At 32.7% G+C, this 13,162-nt stretch overlaps 1 protein-coding gene across 3 annotated transcripts in view; it reads left to right on the plus strand.

Annotated features, from left to right (window-relative positions):
- Window positions 1-13,162, plus strand: part of Tll1 (tolloid like 1) — a 200,843-nt gene that overhangs the window by 110,102 nt on the left and 77,579 nt on the right. For all 3 annotated transcript variants that reach the window (XM_004848221.4, XM_087216992.1, XM_021261202.2), the window contains 2 exons: window positions 5,298-5,476; window positions 9,079-9,184. In XM_004848221.4, the coding sequence (XP_004848278.1) occupies window positions 5,298-5,476; window positions 9,079-9,184 (285 nt within the window). The remainder of the gene's footprint in view (window positions 1-5,297; window positions 5,477-9,078; window positions 9,185-13,162) is intronic.

Genomic DNA, 13,162 nt, shown 5'->3' on the forward strand with positions numbered 1-13,162 from the left:
TTATCTTTTATGTCTATCTTTTATGGCCATTTTCACTTCAGGGAAGAGTCACAAGTTGCATTGTGCCATATCAGATGAATAAATGTGGATAAGGACACATCATAAAGTTTTCATTTGACAGAAATTTCTATAAATATGTTTAAATTAATTTAGTACATCAAAGCAGCCATAAAAGACATTCATGAAAAAGGACTTTCAGAACTGCTTCAGAGTGTCCAGAATAATGGGATAAGCATATTTCAAGAGACGAGAAGTATTTTGAGTGGAATTAATGGCAGTGTGTCTTTAGCAGCAATGTGTTTTTTCGGTACTAGGAATTGAACTTGGGACCTTGCGCTTGTGAGGCAGGCGGCGGAACCACTGAGCTAAATCCCTGGCCCAGCAATGTATTTTTTAATTTAAACATTTGCTATATTTTGTGATTATGCTTCATAGGTATTTTCATAAGTGGCATGTACTTATTACAAAAATTTAGTGTCAGCAAAATGTGAGACCTTTTTATAATAGAGGTTATAGTGTTCTTTCTATGTGAGAGATTTAGGTAACTGAATTCATTACCTTAGTGTATTATTATATAAACTTATATTTAATATCCTGCATTTCACTCCTTTTTTCACTCTATTAGTTTCTTAAATAATAACTTTTTTCTGTCTACTAACCTTTAATCGCTACTAAAACCAACTGACCAAACAGATCGTGTAAACTACATAAGTGTTTTCTAGATTTTGTGATACAAATGGAATTTAACTTTGGTCTATTTGATTATTCCAATTAAGATAACAGTCTTTATCTTATACCTGTTGAATTTCCATTTTGTGTCACTTACGTTGTGAGTTTTGGGGATTTAATCTTATATAGAAGGTGTCTTCTTTTTGCAAGGAAGTTGTAGCTAGACAGGGGAGGCTTGCTAGCCCAGATTCTTATTTACACACAACAAAAATGAACTAACTTAAGCAAGAATAATAATTTATTGAAAGATTGTTAGATAACTTCTAGAGTTGCACCAATGGAAAAACTTGAGAGCCAGGGATGATTCTCGGAAAGAGAATGTTTACCCCTCACTCCGTACCCCACAACCAGTGCCTTGGAAGCTCTGCCTCCTGCTGGACTCTCCCTCTGCCCTCTGAGATCTGCTCTTCAAAGAGATATCTATTGAGCTCTAGATCCTGACTGATATAGGCCACTGAGTTCTAGGGGCTGGAGATAGGGCAGTGAGCAGAACAGGTAATACCTGTGCACACAAAAAGCTTCTATTCTAGGATAAAAAGGCAGAAAAGAAAAACATAGTTGAAATATACAATTTACTGTATACTCTTAAGGGAGAAAGAAAGCAAAATTGGTGGGTGCAAGTGGCATTTATGTAAAGACTAGAAAAAGAAAGGGGGAAGAGCCATTGGAATGTCTGGAGAACAGAGTTCCCAACAGAGGGTATAGACAGGAAATAGATTCTGAGGCAAGAGCTTGTCTGCATGTTCAAGTCAGAACAGAGAGGAAATATGACTGAGCTCGGGTGAGTCATAGGGATAGTTGTAAGGTATGAGTTCTGTATGCTAAGACATTTGTGTGTGAATGTTCTTGTTATTCTTCGTGAAGACTTTAAAGAGCCTGTTTTTTTCAGCTTAGCAAATTTATGCCATGATAGCTGTGACCCCTCAGTCTCAGTAGCATAAAGCAGCAAACATTTATTCTTTACTCACACTACATGTGCACCATTGCTTTGCTGTGGCTCTGTCTCAGGGTTGCTACCCTCATAGCCAGGGTAACTTAGAAGCCTCTCTTTCAATGTAACTCTTCTTGTGGCAGATGGAATGGAGACAATATGGCCACCATGTGCAGCCTCTTAAAAGATTCTCTCCAGAAATGATACCACCAGCTTTGGCTTTTGTAACATTGTTCAGAGCAAGCCACTTGTCAATGTTGGGTAGGGAAGTGCAATCATCTGCTAGAGAAGGGTAATGGACATTTTTGGGCATTGACACAATGAGCCGCAGAGCCACTTGAGAACATCATAATGTGACTTGACATTTTATAAATATCATGGAGCTGAGGAAACCCTGCTGTAGCAAAGCAAGAAGAGAAAAAAGACCAGTTAGGAGACATGGCTTAGACAAGATTGTCAACAGTAGAGACTATAAAAAGTAGACTGATTCTGGATATTGATTGGAAGCAGAGCCAACAGTATTGATTGTTGTGGGAGAAAAGAATTCAGAAATACTGGCATCACACTGAACTGAAACCAGGGGGTTAAATATAACTGGAGGAAACTGGAGTTAACTTGGATAGGGAAGTCAGAAGGTGGAACAGGTTTTTTGTTTGTTGTTTGTTTTTTGAACATTGAATTAGGGACCTATTAAATTGCGATATTCATTTCTCTTCCAAGTGGAGAAGTTGTAAAAGGTAAGTATTCAAGCTGGCTATTTAACAAATATTACATGATCTATGTTAGACACTGCTTCAGATACTTCTGATCAGTCAGTGAACCAAAGAGGTGAAGATCTATGTCCTGATTTACCTTATATTTTAATGGTGACACAGTGTTGCTGGCCTGTTGTTACAGAAACTAATTAAATAAATAAATAATTGAGTCATTTTATAAGAAAGTGCAGAATTAAGCTACGTAATTGGAGGGATTTTAAATACAACTGATGAAAAAGTAGGAACAATTCTAATTTTGTGAGTGTCTTTATGAATTAACTTCAAGGGAAGTTTCAAATGTGTTTTGGCCTAACAACTGAAAGCTAAAGTAAGAATATCAAATTTGGATTTGTTCTTTATGATTTAAGGAGGGGCAAGATTTTCCAATATTTGATGAAAGGTTCTCTTGAAAGGCAGATAGATCTTATAATGGCCAAACTATACATGTAGCACACAAATTAGAAACAAAAATTCAAGAGCCCTATGGAAGAAAATAACATCAAACCTGGATTACATTGAAAGTTAAGACGGTGCTTGAATGTGATTAAATTGTGCTCTTCCAAATTGCATGTTACCCTGTCATTCCATACCTAATATTTCAGAAAGAACATATTTAGTTATTCAGTTAATCTGAATGTCTAGCATTCTTCCGTTCCCCTAGTCAGGTATCAAAGTGCCACATTTTTTTCTTTCACATGACCATTGTAAAATAATAGCTTATGCATAAGGCAGAGTGAAATCTATTTTCAATTTCCATAATGAAACCTCATCTTATTATAGGAAATTGCTATGGATTCCATTATTTTAAAATGGGTGTTTTAGGATTAAATACATTGACCACATTGCTTTACTGTCTCCCAGCATTTGTTTTGCAAAGTAGTCTTTTTTGATTATAACCAGAAAGAAGGACTCACTGTGGGTAATTTACTTGGTATATAATTACCTGATTATTTCACCTTGTTAAGTATTGGTTTAAGGTAGCAAAATTTCAGTTTTAATCTCTCCAAAGTTTTCAAACATGTGTTTTTCTCTTATACTTGTTGGGTAGGTAATAAGTAAAAATTTGAGTACTTAATGAGTACCTATGTATGAATTAAAACTATTATTGAAAAACTACCTGGAGGCAAAGGATACCATTTACTGACTTCTGTCCCCCCATCAGTTAACTCAGTTCTGTGACTAATTTGTTAAGCTTTAACTGCTCTAATAAATAAATATAAATTTACAAATAATGAATATGAATTAATTCATTTAAATGGCATAACATAGGCAGAAATGCATAAGTATTTAAAGCCTACGGAAAAAGCTTGGGAGTGAGGTGGGAAGCATGCACAAGATTTATATTTGTGTAAAATCAAAAGGACTGTCAAATGTACTGGGGAAATTTAAATAGTGAAATTCTTTTTAATCATTTGAACAATTCATTTTTGCCATTTTTCCTTTTAATTTAATAAATCAGAAAAGTCTATGTCTAATTACTAGTGTAGCAATATTCAAGACTAATGGCTCAGTGACTTCGATTGCTGTCTAGGGGGGATAATTCCATGGATAAGCTACAACAACGTGAACCTTAATTATTAGTTTTAGATACAACTTGTGGTCATTTATAACTGTGGCTACCATCACATCATAACATGTAAAATTTATTTAATGGGTGTCTTATGTGTTCACCCTTGTATGTATAAGAATTTTCTGGACTGTCACGCACACATATGTGTATACATGAACACAAATGAATAAATAGAACCTCTATTTTGGATAGAAAAGTATCATTAACATGTATAAATTTCAATAAATTGATTAAATTTGTGGGAAAATATTCCCAGGTATTTCATATTCTATTGTAACAATTTACGAGATCCTTTTAGAAAGTGAAATAAGAAAATAGCACTCAAATATTAGCCTGAACAATTGATACAAATCACAAAAATCTAATAATTGTTTGCACTGTTACTAGCTGTCAGTTTTTCTGTAATATTTATCCTAGTCCATTCCAGATGTTGTAAAATAGTACCATAGACCGGATGACGAACAAGAGTAGTGTAAATCTCACAGTTCTGGAGGCTGGATGTACAGATTTAGTGTTCGTTGGGGCCCCATTTCCTTGTTCCCAGATGAACATGGACATGTGATCTCCCATGGTGGAAAGGTTCAAGGGAACTAACCCTCTGAGGTTTCTTTCATAAGGGTACTAGTTCCACGCACAGGACTCTACCTTCATGACCTTGTCAACTTCCAGTGTCTCACTTCCAAATACTATCACATTCGAGAACTTGGGGGAGACATCAGCAGTCAGTCTCTAGCTCTAGTTAACTATTTACTTTAGGTAATGCATCTTTTGAAACTGAGGAAAACTGAAAGAAAATTTTAAATTTCTTTCAAAAGTTTTCTCCTGTTATAATTCCTTCAGGAGTAGAAAGAGAAATTTTTATTTTGATTAATCAATATATTTCATAAATAAATTTAATTCTATTTTCTCTAAAAGAGGAAAAATAAACTTTGTTTTTAATATAAAATAATATTGGATTTACCCAGATAACCACACTGACAAGATAGTTACCATGGATACAAAGGGCCCACTGTAGAGCACATTAATTATTTCTAATTTATCTTCTAAATATTTCTAAAAATGATTTGAGGCTTAACTCTTAATGTATGGATCAATTACAAAAGTGTTTCAGTTAATTATTTGGAAACTTTTATTATACATAAACTTAAAGGATGCTGGAAAACAACCCTATTTACTAACAGAATGCTGTTCTGCCCCTGACTGTGTTGGACTATCCAATTCATCACCGTTTTTTTTTTACAAATTGTCACAATATTGTAACTTATACAGGACACCCTTTCCACCGCCATCTCCACTTTCTACTTCATTACAGATGCTGCTCCTATGTAGGTCGGAGGGGAAATGGACCTCAGGCCATCTCTATTGGAAAGAACTGTGACAAGTTTGGAATTGTTGTTCATGAACTGGGCCATGTGATAGGCTTTTGGCACGAGCATACACGGCCAGATCGCGATAACCACGTAACCATCATAAGGGAAAACATCCAGCCAGGTGAGAGGCCTCTCGATGTGTTGAGGTTAAGGCAGAATAAATGTCTTTGAATTGTGTATGTACAAGCTACCATTACTGCCTCAAAAAATGTAAACTTACTTTGATTTGGTAGAATCAACATTTGTTAGACTAAAAATCATCCTTGTTGGTTTTATATTTTAAATTGTTTCCTAGACGCACTGTGATCTCATGTAAAGTCTAGCCTTTCTTCTCAAGATTTGTTTTAGTCTTTAACTGTTGTGCTTTCCAAGGAGGATGTGAGCTATGGAACCATAAACTAATGTTATGAAATCAGTTTTTAAATTTAAGCACTTTTCATGCTCATAGGGATTTGTAAAAGGACCCAGGGCTTGTCATGACATGCACTGCAAGCGCAGGAATCTCTGCTTTATCAGGTATAGTTTCTGGTGAAAATTCCAGTAAAGTGAGTCATTTTCAGGATAGTCTAGTTTTCTTTGAGATTTTTCCTCCTAAACTTTACTGCCTTAAAATTGGAACCTTATGAATATTTTCAGTAGCTGAAATGTAATTTATAATTAAAATCTATTTTTCTCTGCCAGCTTGATGAGTGATAACTGCCTCATTGCAAAATTCATTCGTTTCATTTTCACATTGATAAAGATCTGTACATTTTAGTCGCCAGAAAAAGGTTTGGAGTTTTCTTGTATGGTAGTATGAATTTAAGAATAAGAAAAGTACAAATGTATTCTTATTGTTTTGATCATTGCTAATTTTAAGTTCCAAATATCAAATTTTTTATAATCAATAGCATTCATCTCTTCGTTATTCATAGATGAGGTATGAACAAATAAGATGGTAAATTAAAATTTTAAAAAATTATTTCAGTAGAAGACATATTGCCATCAATCCGTCTCTAAACATAACCCTTCACTTTAAACACACTTATCCCATCATTCTTGCCACTTTCCAAAGCAGTTTGGGAAGTCTTAGGAAGTTTCATGAGTCTTTTCATGACTACATCATGAATCAATTCCAAATATTTATGACAATTTCTGTTCAATAAAAACAGTATGGTGTGTACTCATCCATCTTATTAACCAAATCTGGCAATATACAACTTCTGGCTTTTTCTTAAAGTCAAAATGGCCAGGGGAGGTAAACCTTTTGAATTCAATCAGCATATTTCAACAGCCAGGATACTGCAGTTAAAGATACTCATGAATGAGAATGTCCTCAACTGCTTTAAAAAGTGGCAAGAATGATGAGGTAAGTGTGTTCAAGGCAAGAGGGTATTTTGAGGAGGATTTATGGCAATGTGTCTTTTAATGTAGTCACTTTTATTTTTAAATAAAATATTAAACAAAATATAAAAGTATGTTTTGATCACACTTCATACTTAGTACCAGTTATTTGTTGAAGGTTTTGGAGGGTTAGGTTTTGGAGATACTGTCGTGAAAGTCATGACATGGCTTGATACTCTCCTGAAAAATGCAAAGCTCAGTGTAGGATATATATAGCTGCAAATGAGTTAGAAAAAATGACAAAAGTTGTATGTTGAGAATACTGTAGAGAACCAAGCAAAAGTATGATAATTGTGAGTTGGCAAGTGAAGGGAGATGTCACAGTAAACCAAATTTAAAAATGAACTAGAGATTTCAAGATAGAAAAAGAATAAAATTTCAAGGCTGTAAAAACACCTCACCTTACTGTGGCAACATGGTAAATTATAAGTGGAATATTAATTGGTAATTACCAAGAGAGATTAGATTGTAGAAAATCTTGTACATGACTTACCCTGATTCAGAGATTTAAGATCAGATGTTACTTAAGAGGAATGTCTAATAAGCACAAACTTTGGCTTCAAATTTATGTACAAAATAGTTGAATTTGCTAAGAAATTGGTATGAGATTGTATGTCTTCAACACAGAAGCTTGCTATTGTTAAGCATGTTGCACCCTCATTGTCTATATTGCTGATCCTCTTCCCTTCTTCCTTGAAAGAAGTCTATTTTCTTTGATTTGGACTATGTGTGGCCATGTTCTTTTTATCTAGTATGAAGCTCTGTGTCATGTGTGTAAGTGATAGTTATGGGGGCTTTGCAGAAAGTGTATCACTTTCAGAAAATTTTATGAAACAGTTTTTAATTAGAGAATGCCTTAATTAGAGAATCTGTTCCCATAGTGCTCTACGTTGAAGTCTTATGGGTCAGTAGCTATAAAATCTGGTCATAGCTTTTTTAAAAATCTCCACTTAGAGTGGGTTATGTTATAATATGCTGAAAATTCTTTATGAAGACATGAGTTTTAACAATTGCCTTTATTGTAGAGAATGCAGGATACTTCTTGAGAATGTTTGTATTTCAGATATATCAGAGATTTGTGGAACACACATTTCACTATACAGGCTGATAAACTAATTTAGAAATACTTATTGTGTGAATTTTTTCAAAGACTAAAACACTTTAGTCTTGGTTTTGAGCTCTGTAACTCTAAGTTGATTTTCTCATTCTTAATATTCAAATAAGTATATACTGTGTTTCATTGTCATATGTAGAAAAGATATTATACTTTATGGCATTACTCAGTCATTACTTAGTCTTGATGGCTTTTGGAAACTTTTTATTAATGTGATATTTTTATATTTAGTAGAAAAATAGAAGTTAGCATTAAAACCTAGTTATAGGAACAATATGATTTATATGAGTTCTGTTTTGGGCTCTAGATATGAATCTCATTAGCTTACTTTTATATTCTGGTATTTCAGAGCTTTTAAAGTCACATCTGTGATATCATGTACACATCTTTGGTGGCTTAAATTATGAAAATGGACTCAATGAGACCTAAACATTTATCAGGAGAAATTCTTTGGCTTTGGAGCCACAGAAGTATACATATATATTTATCTCAGTGGCTTTTTTAAAATTTCAAGAAATAATGTTACTATATGGTACAAACAAGCAGTACAGAAATCTATTAAAAGTGAAAATTTCAAAAATTAAAATAACAGATATAAAAGAAATAAAATTAAGTTCTAAAACTTTTTTATAATTTAAAAAAATCTCTCAAAGTAGAACCTCCTTTTCAAGGGGAACTTTACTTTTTTGAAGATAATATAGTTGTTTCTGTTTTATCTTTGGTGATTATTATCTTTAGTGTTTTATCTTTAGCACAGTTAAAAGATAAAAGATTTTATCTTTAGTGTTTTATCCTTAGTGTAGTTAAAGCTTGCAAAGTTGGGTTTACACTAAAAATTGTTTTTATATCTTTCCATAATGTTTCTTAGGAAGGATCTAAAGCAAATAGATAAATTTTCTGGATGTGAGCAAATATAGTCAAATGAGAAAGGTATAAAACTCATTAGATAAAAGAGTAACTTTTATAATCATTTGTCCAGTAACTGAATAAGCAGTAGATTTTAAAGAAAAAAATATGAAGTGACAAAAGAGTGTGCTTTTGCAGAAATTAACTTTGTTCCAATCCAGTATTGCTCTTTGAATACAATATTAGAATGAAATCATGATTTTTGCACATGATTTGACCCTGGAGTTGGTGTGCAAACACAACCATCAAGATCAGTTATTGAGTATTCCGTTTTATTTCAGTTAAAAGCCTTCTGCAACTTACTTATCCCTGATTCTTAGGTCAAGAGTACAATTTTCTGAAGATGGAGCCTGGAGAGGTGAACTCCCTTGGAGAAAGATACGACTTTGACAGCATCATGCACTATGCCAGGAACACGTTCTCAAGGTTGGAGTCTCAGGTTATACCTTTTGACTTTTAATTCTTTTTCTCCATGTGACTCCTCACAAAGCTCTGTTTGACATTAGAGTTAGAACCGCTTTCAAGTATTTCTGCCTTGTAGGAGAGATAAAGTAGAAAAGTAGCGATTCACGTTCCTAGTCAACAGGCACAAAGACATTTTAAGAAACATTTCTACTTTTCCTACCAAACATATAAATTTAAAGCAATTATTAAAATGGTATAAATTATTTAAAGATTTTTATATTCTCAAATTATAAAAAAGCCCAAGTAAAACAATTCCACATGAGTTATCCTGTTAAACTGATATAGTATTAAGCATTATTTGATAAACACTAGGCATTTATAAGTCAAATAAATCACTTAATTGTTGAGTTGTAATGTCATATTCTCTATGTAACTTGCATTTTATACTGTGTATTTTCATTTTTGTTACTCATCACTTATGCTCAAAAATTGATACTAGATAAATTTTCAAAGAACAGGTTAGGAAAATAATATACTTCCATATCATTTTTGGAATCATTACTCACCAATCATTAACCTTAAAATTACTCCACTAACAACCCATTAGATTTTAAAGCTATAATAAATTTGAGTCTTTATCTACTTCATTCTAAAGATGAGGCAAATATTGAGCAAATATTTCCCAGGTAAGCAACTTGGAATTATTTAAGCACTGAACTCATCCATCCTATTTTCCCATTGATCCGCATTTTTTGTACAATAGCATTTTTAAAGGTAGGGGGAAAAAAAATTCAAATTTATTTCCATTTTTAAAAATTTTGGTGCAAAATAGAGAAAGATGTGTTAATGAACCCTTAAATACATGGACACATTTTTAAGTTATTCTTTTTCAAAACCCAAATGTAAAAAATCTGAGTATGGATTGCATTTTAAAAATTATTATATATATATATATATATATAATTGTTATATATCCTAAGAAAATAATTTTAAAATACTATAATTTTAGTTATTTTATATTTTTATAAAATAATTTTTAAAAATACTATATATAACAAATATATATTAACTATGTAAATACTATTATTCCTGGAATTGGAATTTAAATTTTTGTGAAATGACACCCAGAAATTTGACCCGAAATTAACCGTAATGGGGTTGTAAAATTTTATTTTTATGTCAGTGCTCGGAAATGAGTTTTCCATAGAAACTTGTAAGAAATGGATGTTTGGATCCCAGTTTAGCAAACACTGTTTTCTATGCAACTGATTTAAATTATTTAAATTAATTTGGGGTTTGATTCTTTGGAATAGAAGAGATATATGAGAGTAGCAAAAGGTAATTTATTTTTTTCTATCCTTAATAGACGATGAAACTCTACTGAAATTTGCAGTATGTGCCCTTAGTCTGTCTACTTCTTTCCCCATTAACTACTCTGCTTTTAATGCCTGTGGTCCATTTCCTGCATATCCACCTTTATGCTGTGTGCCAACCAGTCTTGACCTTTTATTTATTTTATTGTTTCAAATTTTTCCTGTTCATTTTTCATAAATTTATATTCCCACATTGCAAGAGTGTTAGAAGGGAAGTTGTCCAAATGACCCAATTCACATTTTATTTTGAGACATTAAAGAGGATGTTTATAAACATATTTAAATGACTGATTTCAGGAAATAAAAATTTTGGCACAGTTCCCAGGTTTTTCCTTCAAAGTATTTGAAGTTTCTTATTGTGGCTGTGGAAAAATATAGTAAAATTTTACCATTTTAACCATTTTAAAGGATACAGATTAATAGTGCTGATGTACATTCACACTGTTGTAAAACAGGTCTCCAGAACTTTTACATCTTGCAAAACTGAAACTCTGTGTTCACTAAATAATAACTTCCAAGTCTTCCCACTCCTCCACTCCTAATAACTTTCAATCACTGTTTTATATTCTATGACTTTATTACTTTAGATATTTCCTATAATTTGAATCAATCAGTATTTTTCCTTTTTTGAGTGACTTATATCACTGACCATTATTTTCTCAGGATTTATCCAAGGGGCAACATATGACATGATTTTCTTCTATAATATTGATGCATAATTTTCTATTATCTGTTATATACTTTATTTTGTTTATCCCTGCATTCACCAGTGGACTTTTGGGTTGCTTTTACTTCTTGGCTATTGTGTATAGTGCTACTGTAAGTATCAGTTCTCTTTGGTATCTACCCAGAAATGGGATTGTTGGATTATATGCTAATCCTACTTTAATATTTTTGAACAAACGTCTTGCTCTTTTCCATAGTGATTGAATCACAGTATACTCCCAGAAAAAGTGCACAAGAGTACCGATTCTTACTTAACCTTACCAACACTTTTTATTTTCTATTGCTTCATTAGTAGCCATAAAGGTGCAAGGCAGTATCTCATTATGATTTTGATTTACAGTTCTCTGATAATTAGGGAGTAGCTTTTAGTGATCAGTTTAATATCATTTCATATTCCTGGAGACAATTTGTACATCATCTTTTGAGACATATTTATTCAATGCCTTTGCTCATTTTTAAATCAGGTTGTTGATGTTTAGTTGTTGAGTAGTAGGAGTTCTTTATATATTCTGGATATTGGCCATTTATCAGATATATGATTTGGAATTGTATTTCATTCCACAGATTTTCTTTGTTGATTGCTTCCTTTGATGAATAAAGTGCTTTAAATTTTATGTAGTCCTATTAATGTATTTTTAATTTCATTGCTTATACTTTTGATGCCAAATAAAATAAATTACTGCCATATCTGATATCATAAAGCTTTCCCTATTTTCTTTAGGAGTTTTACATCTTATGTTTACATCTTTAATCCATTTTGAGTTAACTCTGTAAAATGGCATAAAATTAAAGCCTAACTTCGTTCTTTTGCTTGTGGCACCAGAAACTGGCATCCAGTTTTACTGGCACCATTTGTTGAAAAAACTACTTTTCCAAGTGAACAATCTAACAGTTTTGTTACAGATAATTTGATCAGATATGCGAGGTTTATTTCTGGGCTTCTATTTTAATCTATCAGTCTGTGTTTATGCCAATACTACACTCTTTTGACTACTGTTCATTTGTAATATATTCTGAAATTGTTCCTCCACACAGCACATATTCTTCAGCTTTGTTTTCTTTTCAAAATTGTTTCAGATACGGGGTATTCTTCAAGATTATACATGATTCTTAGGGTGATTATGTTTTAAATTTCTGGTAAAATGTCATTTGGATATGGATAGAGATAGTATTTGATCTGGGTTTTTTTTGGATAATATTGATATATTAAAAATATTATAGTTTTTGATCAATAAGGACAGGGACTTTTCATTTATTTGTTTCTTCTTTAGTTCTTTGGTTTTCCTGGTTTGTTTGTTTGTTTGTTTGAGACAAGTTCTCCATACATAGTTCAGGCAAGTCTTAAACTTTGTATCCCAGGCTGGCCACAAAGTTGTGATCCTCCTGCCTCAGCATCAATGTGCTCGGATTACAGGCATGTGCCACCATGCCTGGCTCATTTTTAATTTCTTTTTTTTTTCTTTTGGTACCAGGGATCAAACTCAGGACCTTGTGCTTGTGAGGCAAGTGCTGGAACCACTGAGCTAAATCCCAGGCCTGAAAGAAAGTATATCTAGTATATATTATTATGGTATTATTTTGGGGTTTTTTTTTGTTGTTGTTCTTTTGTTTTTGTTTTTGTTTTTGGTACCGGGGATTGAACTTGGGTCCTTGCGCTTTTGAGACAGGCAGTGGAATCATTTTTAATTTCTTTTAATAATTAATTTTGTTTCATTGTTCAAGTCTTTCTCATTTTTTGTTGTATTTATTTCTAAGTAATTTTTGTTTATTTATTTATTTATTTGGTACCGGGGGTCAAACTCTGGACCTTGTGCTTGTGAGGCAGGCGGCGAAACCACTGAGCTAAATCTCCGGCCCAGTAAATTTTATTTTTGATGCTTTTGTAAATGAAATATTTGTT

This window comes from Heterocephalus glaber, unplaced genomic scaffold (genome assembly GCF_053883595.1).
Source record: "Heterocephalus glaber isolate CG9 unplaced genomic scaffold, H.glaber_assembly_v1.0 deba00001461, whole genome shotgun sequence".
NCBI lineage: Eukaryota > Metazoa > Chordata > Mammalia > Rodentia > Bathyergidae > Heterocephalus > Heterocephalus glaber.